The sequence below is a fragment of the Zonotrichia albicollis genome, chromosome 5 (assembly GCF_047830755.1).
Source record: "Zonotrichia albicollis isolate bZonAlb1 chromosome 5, bZonAlb1.hap1, whole genome shotgun sequence".
NCBI lineage: Eukaryota > Metazoa > Chordata > Aves > Passeriformes > Passerellidae > Zonotrichia > Zonotrichia albicollis.
In genome coordinates, this window is record NC_133823.1 from 57,590,375 (window position 1) to 57,602,545 (window position 12,171).

The 12,171-nt window shown below is 39.3% G+C and overlaps 1 protein-coding gene across 10 annotated transcripts in view; it reads right to left on the minus strand.

Moving 5' to 3' along the window:
• The window catches only part of KCNIP4 (potassium voltage-gated channel interacting protein 4), a 429,312-nt gene that overhangs the window by 208,293 nt on the left and 208,848 nt on the right, over positions 1–12,171 (minus strand). The window contains exon 1 of one of the 10 annotated variants that reach the window (XR_012580512.1): positions 5,500–9,754. The exons of 6 other annotated variants lie outside the window; for them this stretch is intronic. Coding sequence is in view for 3 of the 4 variants with exons in the window: in XM_074541808.1 (XP_074397909.1) it covers positions 5,500–5,599 (100 nt within the window). In the remaining variant the exon portion in view is untranslated. Of the gene's footprint in view, positions 1–5,499; positions 9,755–12,171 lie in introns of those variants that run through there. 3 more of the 10 variants (XM_074541808.1, XM_005484986.4, XM_005484989.4) reach the window with 3 other exon arrangements.

Sequence of the window (12,171 nt, forward strand, 5' to 3'; positions counted from 1 at the left end):
ATAAAGAAAGAAGTTTTAGTTAAAACCTCACTTTTTTTTCTGTAGTATAGTATCTACATTACTTATAAATGTGAGAGTAAGAGTGAACATATTGAAAAAAAGTGAAATAACCAAATGAATTGGCTCATTTAAAATTCCCATTTTCCCATTAGGAAACCAATACTTCATTTTAAAATGTTAATTATAAAATACTAAGTTTGCAAAAAAGCATTGTATTGGTAACTCAGAGTGTAGGACTCCATCCATCTATTTCTTCGGCATCCTTTCAATTATATTATTTATCTGGTTTGGACTCTGTAGATGTAAAGCACTACACACTCACATTATTATTGAGTGTGACAGTCAGTGTTGAGAACAAACACTCTTCAGCAGACACTGACCTGGGAACACCAGGGTTTTCAGCAACAATGGACCAGAAGCCTTCAGAAGATGAGTCAGACATGACAGACTGCTTGAAGCAGGCATGCAACAGCTGAAGGCACCTATTACAAATTCTCATGGCTAGCAAGTTGCTTTTCTTACCTATTTATCATTTTTCTAAGACTGTATACAGCTGAAGTTGAAGCTTTTAGTATGAAAAATGGGAAGAGCTTTTCTCTTATTCATTCTGCCCAGTAGGGGCTTGCTGACCAGTCACGCAGGATGCACAACCTGGTCAGATGCTCACATGCACGTAATTCCAAGCAAACTACAGTACATGGTGCTGTCCACAAATGACTTGCTAGTGCTGTTTGAGCTGCATATTCAATCAAGAAAAAAATTCACTGGAGTTCTGAGTTAAAGATTTCTATCTACTGCTCACTCATCCACATATGAGGAGTTGTTTCAAAAACTGTTTTGATTCAATTTATCTTGTCATTTATGAAGACTTAATCGAACACATTACTTCTAAGAAATGCCTGAAATTATTAATATTAAAATTTCTATAATATTTTTGTCTTTTTCCCACTGTCAGCTCTGCCTAATCATTTCACATTGGTCCATGTTTGCTTCCATACTTCACAATCCTGTGCATAACTCTCTTTGATATCCAGACTGATTTAAGAAAAGAAAAATGGCACAAAAGCCCCTATGTTTATTACACGCTATTTGTTGGATGAAATGCTAGTCATTATGAATCTTCTGAAACGAATATCAAGGAAAATCTTGACAGAGCACTGCAACAAGCTGCTCAGAGAATTCATGGAGTCTCCTTCACTGGAAATGGTCAAAGCCTGCCTGGACGTGACCCCATGCAACTTGCTCCATGTGAACCTGCTTTAGCAGGGGCTTGGACCAGATCATCTCCAGAGGCCCCTTCCAACCCAACCATTCTGTGATTCTGAGGTATTACACCTTATCCATCCAGGAAGAACACTGTGAAGAGGGACATCACTGTGGAAATGCTGACATTCCCAGCAGATCATAGCCTAGATAGCAAAATTGCTCCAGAGGCTTAGTTTCAGAGCAACCACAAGTACATCCCACTTCATTTCTAGTCATATACTGTCCTTATCAAAAATTGTTATAAATATCACAAGCAACTACCTATGTGTCTGTGGTTTTGCTCTTTTTTTCCAGCTGATGAATGGGAATTTGTTAATAACCAAGATTACTAAAATGGGATTACAAGCTGCTTTGATATTTTGAAGGAATCAAGTGTTTCAGTAATTTAGCTTGATTACTACAATCGAGTCAACTTGCAAACTTTTAGCTGAAAAGTTCTACTGCTGCCACTCTCAGGACTCCTAAACAAGGATTTTAGATAGATGCCAATAACAGAGATATGGAACCCACATTTTACAGTAATATATATCGCTACTTCCATGCCATTCTTTTCTATTAGGTGTTCTAACTGCAGTTAGAGCATTTCCTAAAAAGCAAGGTATTCCTATATAAATATTTTTGATCAGTCATCTAACTTAGATTTCTTTTCTGAACCTTATTCCTAATGGTGTAGATTTCAATGCATACCTTGATGAAGAGGGGTCTATTTTTCTGTTTATTTCATTAATAAGTGATTTAGGTTTTGAAAAGCAATCCAGGTTTTCCAAGAGACTTGAGGGCAAAGCCATTTTAACTCAGGAATGGGCTGACTTCATGATGCCTCAACTTCTCTGTCCCTAACACTTTACCCAGAGAAACTGACATAGAAGGAAGATACTCACAAAGAAAACCTCTTCCATTTCTTCTCCAAGTTCATATGGTCCTTATACATGAAGATCACAAAGTACCTCTCAGAAAAGTACTAAAATATAATGAAATCCTATAAATCAACATCCTGACTATGGCATAATCTCAAGATGGTAACCTCTTGTACATATAGCTACTCAGTTCTTGTACGTCACTCTACTTATGAATGACTTCAGGAAAAACATGCCTTAAAAGAAGAAATAACTTTAAATTGATACTAAGGTACATCTAGGAACAAACTTTCCTGATTAGGTATCAATGCATTACCCTTTACACTTAATAAATTACTGTTTTAAAAAAGCAATAAAACTTATCAAGAAGAACATAACCTAATTCATGAAGAGTTAATGTTTAACCTAGGGACAAAACCTATGCAATCCACAGCCCATGACAGTGAATAAATCTATTCTGCTACTCATCACTTTAGGAGCTGTCATACAATATTCAAAACAACTATTTGAAAATACTTCTATAACAACAGTAAAGCCACTCAGCAGTTAAAGGCAACTGGGCAAAACCACAGAAAGCATACAGCAATCTAAGTGGGTGTAATGCATCATAAAATAATATTTAACTGAAAGATAAAGTCTCTGGAACCCACAACCTACTAAAGTGTATAAATCTGTTCAGCTACTTATCACTTTTAGAGCTGTCATACAATATTAAAAACATCTATTTGAAAATACTTCTTCTACAACAACAGAATCACTCAGCAGTTGAAGGCAATTGGACAAAACCACAGAAAGCATGCTGTTATCTGAGAGACTGCAGCAGAAATATAAGGAAGTATATATAATATTTATTCTGAAAATACTTCATTATTTTCAAGAAAATGAAAATAATTGCATACTATTATTATGATAAAATTTGCATTGAAGAGTCTGAAGGAAGCAGACTATTTCTTACACTAGTTATTATGACAGTGAATGGAGTGCTGTTGATTTACATCATTAGACTTGATTCTTCTCAATTCACAAAATTTCACAAAGTTCAGAATTATGATAATTCAGTGTGATGTAAGTTATCTTCAAGCTTTTGTTACCATGATAGGGACACAACAGGACTCTGACACCTCAGTCTCTACCAAAGCTTCAGAATGAAAAAGAAAGAAAGGATATAACCTACCCAAACTCAGAAAATCTACAAATGTCTTTACAAAACCCAACATTTTCAGAAAGCTAAGACCAACTTCCTCACTGGTTTTCAGAAAGGCAGATGGGTAGTCTGACTATACTTGGGTTTTTTTAGCATTCTATTTAAAAACTTCTCTAGTATTTGCACAATTTTACAATGTATATACTTTCCCTTCAAGAGTGGAAATTAATAGCCTTGATGCTTATTAACATATTGAAAAGTTCATCAATTCTCTAGTAAAAGTGTACAAATCTTCCTTTTTTCCTATTGTAATCAGTACAGATTTTTAAATCACAAGTTTAAGGAAAAAAATGGGGGGAAGAAATCTGCACTGGTCCTGAACTAAGAGGAAAAAAAAATCTTCAGTCTGTGAAATTTAGCTAACGCCCATTGACACACACCATTATTTATATCTGTTACTTGATTCTCGTGTAACCTGCCTTTTATGTCATTCACAGAAGTAGAACATCACACAGAAATGGGGCACATATGTCTTCCAGTGGTTTCCTCTAGCTGGCATGCTGGAAACCTGTCCTGCACTATGTAGGAAGAAACTTTCAGACTGTTCACACACAGAATCCCAGACTTCTGGCCAGTGAGGCAGGCAAAACAGAATTTTTTCTTACAGAACTAATACAACCACCTTCAGACATCTTCACTATATTTTGAATTGTCTTTCCATTATCAGCTTCTCCAGCCACAGCAACAAGTAGAGACAACAATCAAAATATGTATTTTATGAGGGAACCCAAACAGATGTGGCAATCAGACTCGACAGAGCACACCCCAGCATGCCAAACAACCTAAAATGTAAATATAGATGTCTTCCCCCCTCCTCCCCCCCCTCAGTCTTTGCAGCCTCTACTGCTGAAAATAACTTTTATGATAACATTTATCATGTTAATTAGTATTTATATTTAAACTGAATTCAGAAAAAAAAAAGAAAATAAAAAGTCCATACATTTAAGGCAATCTCTGTGTTGTTATTTAAACTGGATATAATGTACTTGAACACAAACATAAAATCTTTATAAAAATGCACTTGATGTCTGCAGGGCTTTAAGATTCTGTAACAAGATTCTAGCAAGTCCATGCAAGACAGCAACACAGAGAGAGAACCAGCTGTAACTTCTTTATTTTAAATCACTTGAAAGGAAGACTGTGTTTCTTGAAAGGGTTACATAAACAGGAAAGGACTACTTTAGATGTTTTCATAGAGGAAAATTTTGCTTATTTCCTTAAACCATATTTTTTGTTATGAAACCATAATTAGTCAACAAAGTTGTCCTTTTCACAGGTGTATCTATCTACACTGTATTCAAATGCCAGCCTTCAGGAAGATTTGAGAATACAGTATTCTTTCAACAGTTGAGAAACAGACCACTTCAGACTGTAAACTAATAAAACACTAGGATGTAATGATTGTCATTACATGATCAACCATGCTGCAAGCAGTGGTTTTTTGATCGAACTCTTCATATGGTATAAATAACAGCTGTCTTAGAATTAAGGTAAAAATAATAAATATTCCACTATGCCACAGGTAAAAAGCACATGTAAAATAAAGTAGTCGTCTTGGTTTTAATTTTTACTGTTTTATAAAGAAACAATATTGCTAATAGAGGAGGGGATCTGTCTAAGAAAAACAAAGCATCAAACAATAAAATTTGCACATGATTGCCCTTAGTGAATGTTCAAGTTGCTTAGTTTGTATCTGAGGATTGTAGCTCTTCCTCAAGCACAGTTTAAAATGTTAACAGTAAATTAAACATTCAACAGGTTTTTAAATGCTATAAAAGATGTATCTTGATCTTATAACAATTCTAGTAGAGATGTTGTTAACGTGAACACATTACAAAACAACTTTGCAAGACAGTTTGAATGCAATATGATTGCCTGTAATCATACTAAAACCTGCTTTACCCTCCACTACTTTAAACACACAGATTTAAAACAGGAATAAGAGATTTAGACTTTAACCCCTAAGTTCATACTGGCAGTTTCCTGGACACCAGTTTATTTCTCGTACAAAATTTTAAACCAGCACAACCAACATCCACAACAGACAGCCACTGATGCGCACGTCGCTCTGGAGGTGATTCGGGAAGTACCTTACATCAGTTCACAGGTGCCTCGCTGCAAGAGAATAACCAAAACAGAAAAATGACGAGCCACTGAAAAGCACTCCCTTACCTTCTAAACCTGCTTCAATCAGCCCAAACTGTTCCAACACTTTTACAAAGAGCACAATCACGATCAACACCGCTATCATTTCAAGCCCTTCCAAGTTCATGGTGAGTTAGGTCATGGTCTGACCACCGCCACTGAGGAAAGTGTTCTTCTGCCCGGCTTTCTTTGCAAAGCCATTAAACTAGGCGCGGAAGGCTCCTGCGAGGGAAGGGGGCGAGTGGGAGGGGAGCGCCAGGGAGCACATCCCGGCTGCCCCAGCGGAGAGGCGGGCGGCTCAGCTCCGGCCTGCCGGCACTGCCCGGCTCGGCTCGGCCCGGCTCGGCACGGCCATGCGGGCAGGGGGCGGCCGGCGGGACACACCCGGGAGAGGGCCCGGGGAGAGGCCGGCGCTGCTGCCGCCGGGGGGAGCCGCTCCCGGGCTGGCGGCGGAGCCAGCGGCGGGCACCGAGAGGTTGCCGCGGCAACGCGGGGAGCGCTGGGCACGGACACGGACACGGACACGGACACGGACACGGGCACGGGCATGGGCACGGACACGGGCAATGACACGGACATGGGCATGGGCAATGCCCCGGACACTGACACGGGCACGGACACGGGCATGGGCACAGCCCCGAACAATGACAAGGGCATGGGCACAGCCCCGGGCACGGACACAGCTCCAGGTACGGGCACGGCCGCGGGCAGAGCCCCGGACAATGACACGGACACAGCCGCGGGCACTGACATGGGCACGGGCACAGCCCCGGACAATGACACGGACACAGCCCCTGGCACGGGCACAACCCCGGGCACGGACAAGGGCACAGCCCTGGACACAGCCCCGGGCACGGGCACAGCCCCGGACACGGACACAGCCCCGGGCACGGGCAGAGCCCCGCGGAGTTGTCCCGGCGCTGGAGGGGTCGGGTGGCACCGCCGGCCCTGGAAGGGGCAGGACGGGCAGCCGGGGCACGAGTCCCATCGCCGCTCCCGGCTGTGGCCGGCTCCAGCCCGAGGATGTGTCGGTGCGGCCCTTGCCAAGTTCTCCGTTAGTTACTCCCGGTAAAACAGCCGCCTCGCTACATTAACATTCCACCTGTTGCATGTGACAAGTAATACACAACATTGTATATGTACCATCAAGCTAGGAATCATTTTTTTCTTGGTTTGCTGGGGGGGGGGAGTTGTAATTATAGGCAAAAAAAAAAAAAAGAGCTGTCTCAGATTCTTTAAGACTTATTCTGTGGGCTGATTTGGAAAAAATAATTGAAAATACAAACAAAGAATCATAGTCTGAGCCATAGAATGGTTTAGTTTGGAAGGGACCTTAAAGATCATCTAGTTCCAGTCTCCTCACCACAAGCAAGGGAACACCTACCACCAGACTAGATTGTTCAAAGCTCCATCCAACCTGGCTGTGGACATTTCCAGGGATGGGACAAGAAAAAGTAAAAGAAGCAAGCTCATTTTTTTTATTGTGTCTCACTTCAGTAAGATTTTCTAAACAAAGTCTTTTCCATGGAAAACATTCCTGGTGAAATACAGGAATGCTGACCTCAGGACTTAACTGGTAGCTTTAACCACTAACAGCCACTGGCCTACCTGCAACAGTCTGCAGTACTGGCATTGTCACATGCAGTGTATTCATAGTTAAGGATTTACTCTTTAAATCCCTTCAAAATTTAGCATCTAAGAAGAAATTTACAATAGAAAAACAGCACCTCTATTGCAGCAAAAAATGAGCAGGGGAACAATTGCAACTAATTTAATCCTGTCTGGTAGAGTATTGTCCCCCTCATGGTTGAAATACATTACTGCCAAGGGCTTGTTTTTTTTTCTTTCCTTAGATAAGATTAAAAAAAAAAAATCATTGTGTTATGTGAGAACTGGCAGAAAGTTCTACGTCCCCCGGGTATACTTGCATTATAATGGGTGTTGTCATTACCGAAAACAGTGGAATGAACTGAGAGTAATGGCACTAACAGATAGACTATAGGTAACTTTTTTTGTACAGTGGATAGATAAAGCCTTACAGTGTAATGTTCATGTGACACTATTCTATGATTTTTACTCAGGATTGGGCTCCTTAAATCTGGTTAAACTTTTTCTGTCAGAAAATCTGTTTCAACACTCCATCCTAAATATTTCAGTTCTGCAGGCAGATTTTCATTGGGAATCTTTGCTTTTACTTGCTGCAAACTTTCTCCTTATGTTCTTTTTTTTTTTTTTCCTCATTCAAACTTTGTTCCAAACAAGGCTAAATGTTTTCTCCCTCTAAGCCATCTTATCAATGGCTGTAAGGAAAGTAGGTCCAACTTTCCTTCAGTGTTGAACTAAAATTGATTATCAGCATCAGGACCACAAAATCTGCAATCTTGTATGCCTTGTGTTTGGGTATGTGCAACTTCATCACCTGAAAGGACACACTGCTTTTCATTAATAGCTTTGGTAATATTGGTCTGCTGAAAATTTAAAAATGAAAACACTTTTTAAAGGACTTTTTTAAAGGTACTTTTGTGGCAGGTCCACTTAGGGCTGAAAGCAAAAAAGTGGAAAGCAGAGCTTGTGGTGGCAGTGCTGCAAAGCTGGCAGCTGCCATTGCCCTGCAAACTGGGACCCCATGGCTGGCAGTGACTGCACAAACACACAAAGTGTCAGGGATCTGCCTCCTCAGGTATCAGCAAACTGAAGAGGGTTTCCCAGAGGTGGAGGTGTACTGAACCTATGGCCAATTATGACTCTTCTTCCAAGAAACAGAAGAGAAATGAAGAATTAGTTTTACAGGTAGATGCCAAAGCACAGTAAGAATGATAATCTCCAGGGAAGGCAAGGTTTTTGCAAGAAAGTTGTGACTAAACTTCTGTTTCTCAAGTGCTGTGAACCAGCCATGATAATGCCTTTTTTCCTTCCTTTTTGATATGACTGTAGGTAATCTAATGTGCAGTTTAATACATCTTCACTCATTAAGTCATTGCTTTGAGAAAAACAAAAGGTTTTTATAAAACCTTACGATATTTCTCCTATAGGAATACAAACAGCACAGGTCTGTCTCTCACCTTCACCTTTTTACCTGCTTAAAAATGGACTTGACTCAATGACAGGTAGGGTTACAAACTGCTTGACATTATTTGTCTCTCCAAGTACCTTGCCGAAAACAGTGATGTGGTGTATTGTTTTATTTTTTGCTCTCCATGAAGACCAAAACAAAGGTGATCTTCATTTACCTCTACAGTTCTATCTAAACATGACAGGAAGAATGAAGCTAACAATTGAAAGTATTGACATCCTATTTTTTCCCTTGCCTAACTACAAAAGCTTTAATGTATTGTAGAATTAGTGTTCTAGTAGGAATGAAAGAAATAGGAATGGGAGGAAAGATATTAAGTCATAAATTACATGCTGTATAGGTTTTTTTACACAAGAGCATGAAAGCTTGTTTTTCTTATGTGTAATTGCAAATTAAAGGTTTCAGTCTTAAAGTATTATAAATGCTGTCTCCTTTTCATCAAAGCATTTTGCAGCATTATATTTTACTGTGAGGGTAAATATATTAAATTGAAGTCATTGGTTATATTTTCAGCTATGAACATCTCTAAATAGTCACTTCTCATCTTGTGATGGAGCTGTAAACCACAACACAATGACTCCATTTACTTTACCATGACTAAGATCCTCGATACCATTAATCTTAACTGCTATTGCTTAATGCTATATATCATGAAATGTTAATGTTAAAAAAAGAACCAATCCATTTAGACTGAAAATGATGAGTTGGTCTGCAGATGGAGTACCAGTAATGGTAATATTTCTTCCTTACACTTCATTTTCTTACACTCTTATGTTCATGTGGATGCTGGTAAGCCACTCCCAGATTTTCATCATGGTTTCCTGGAGGACAATCACTAACCTCTGATATTCCTCACCTCCTCTCAAAATAGTTTATGGGAATCTGGCCTGCAGAAATCAAAGTCTATTGGATTTTGTTTAAAACATAAAAGATTAGTGATCAGAGCTAAACTTGATAGCCTTGGATAAAGCAGTGGGGGCTGCACATGTGCAATACCAGATTTGGGAAAGGCTATAATTAGGGGGGAAAGTTAATGATAGAGTTAATTGGCAGAGCTGGGTGCAGAAGTCAATGCCCTGCAAGAGAAAAATGAAATGGAATACCAGTGGGTCTCACATGCCACATATGAAGTCTGAGAACAAAACCTGTAATAGAGGACTCAATTTCTTGATTTTGATCAGAGAAAACTTAAATAATACTTTCTTTTAACAGTGAAAATCATGATGTAAAGCCAGAGCAATCTAATGATTGCAATGTCTCTCCAACTTATTATAAAGATTGATAATATTTTTGCCTATTTTAATAAGAACAGCTTTGAAGAAATATTCCAACATCCAATAGAATCATTAAAATATGTATTCCATGTAGATATTTAAAAGAAGATCATAGTTTTTTTAATCCTAAAAGGGAAAAATGCACTCCTTCTTTCCAAAGAAGAAAATGGACCAGAAAATCTTAATGTATCATAAATTCAAATAATTTATTATCTTAGCAGCTAGCTGTTATTACACTGTAGTCTCCCTTTTTCTCACTTTTAAATTTACTACTAGCAATATAAATTAAGAGAATGAACTAAGACATTATTTTTTAAAAATAAATAAATAAAACCTAGTAAGTCTTCCAGCTCATCAAATCACTGAGAAAACCAGAAATAAGGTGCAAACTTGTCTCTTTTAATTTAACGCTTTTTCTTAGCAATTATTTAATGAATCTGAAAAAAGTGACAAAATGTTATGATGTATTCAGCCACTCTAAATGTTAACTCTGATAAGGGCCAACACTGCAACTTCCCCTATAGGCATTAAGCCATCATGACTTCCAGTTTCCCCAGATTAAACACAGGTAAAAAAAGATCGCAGCGTTCTGATATCACAGTGCCTTATTTCTACCTTTTCACAACTCTTATCTAAGTTTACAACCTGAACTGTGTCCAATGTTTTTCAGCTGTCACAATGCAAGGAGCTGCCACAGTTGAGTCTTGGCGATGCTTATGTCATGTCAGAAGATGCTTATGTCATGTCAGAAGATTGCTCCCCTGTCCCACACAGGAGGCCAAGTTACTGATCTGCCCCTAAAGCAGCAGTTCAGACCCATGGCAGCAGGCAGCAATAATTCCAGGGCTGGCATGGAGGTTGTGTCTCATGCAAACTGTCTCCCATGGTGTGAGCAGGGCAGGGCATGATGCAGTCATGAAGCAGAAGTTCTGTCTCTTCAAACTGGGTGCACAGTTAGATGGCAATACATAAATCCTGTGCTTTTACAGGACTGATTGAAATAGAAAAAATTGTGCACAGCGATTACTCATAAGCAGGCTTTTCAAAGACTAACAGAAAACATCTTTACATGATGTAGTTCCAGCTGAAAAGTATACCAGAAGATCTGGATAATATCATAACACCACTCCAGTTTTGAGTTGCTATAAATGTCAGAAGCAGCACAAAATCTGTCAATACATCACTTATTGTTTATAATCTTCTGAGTATTATGTGGGTATTCTGGAGCCCTTAATATGGAATTATGTTTCAAGTTTATCCTTTTCCATGCAGTGAAAATATGGCTCCCTGAATCTGGTAGTGCATATTTCTGAAAACTATCACACTCACTGTGACCATGAACAATGTCATTAGAAGACACAAATTTTCTCATCACATATCATTCTGATAACTCCATCTTTGCTGCAGGGGTTTAAACCTCATTAAAAATAATAATAAAAAAAACCTTCAGAAATTTTCAATGCCTTAAAAATGTCAGACAACTGTATTTTAAAGCTGTCTGTGGAAACTGAAGATGAAAAATACTTGGCTGATGTAATTCCACAGCTGCAGTTCAACTGTTTCTTGTGATTTGTTTGTGCTACTTCTTTACTAACAAGGAATTTTTTTCTTCAAGTGTTTGCATTTGAGGGAACATATTGATCATCTCCAAACTACAGAAAAATTCCTAGACTTCCAAAGTCACATAGAATGACAGGAGAGTTACCAATTGTAATTTGTAAGACTCTGATGCATCGTCAACAACGAAGAACTAATGTGGGCACCTTAATTTTGATTTTTGAGATAGTCACAGCATGTCAAGCCATGGTGCTTTATGAGACTTGATTTGATTTCTCTGAATAACACAGGGCCACAAGGAGCTCAGTGCCACTCACAGCTGTGGGATGGCTGCCCAGGTGGCAGCAGGCCTCCAGCAGCTTATTTCACCAAGGTTCATCAGGCCATTTGGTACACATGACCCACACCTGCAGTGCATTCAGACATACATGGTGCTGTTCTGCCAAGGCATAAGTGCGTGAGTTAACACTCATGACACAAGTGGTTTCATTGAAACATTCCTAGACATGTCAGTCCTGCAGTCTTGTAACCTGGGTGTCACCTCTTTCTCATTCCTCCCTTTCTGCTTAAAAATCTCATGTATATTTAATGCCTTCAGAGCAACAGCTCTAAGATTCAGTGTTTCTGCCCTGCCCAGAACTAAATCTTTAATGCAGGCTTCATGGGTTTGCTCCTCAGCTATTTTGACCCCCTCTTTCCTGTCTTTGTCCAGTGCTGGCTTGCTCCTCTTTATCCACTTAGGATACTGCCACAAAATTGGTCTGTCTTGCTTACCACTCCAACAATTTCAGTCAT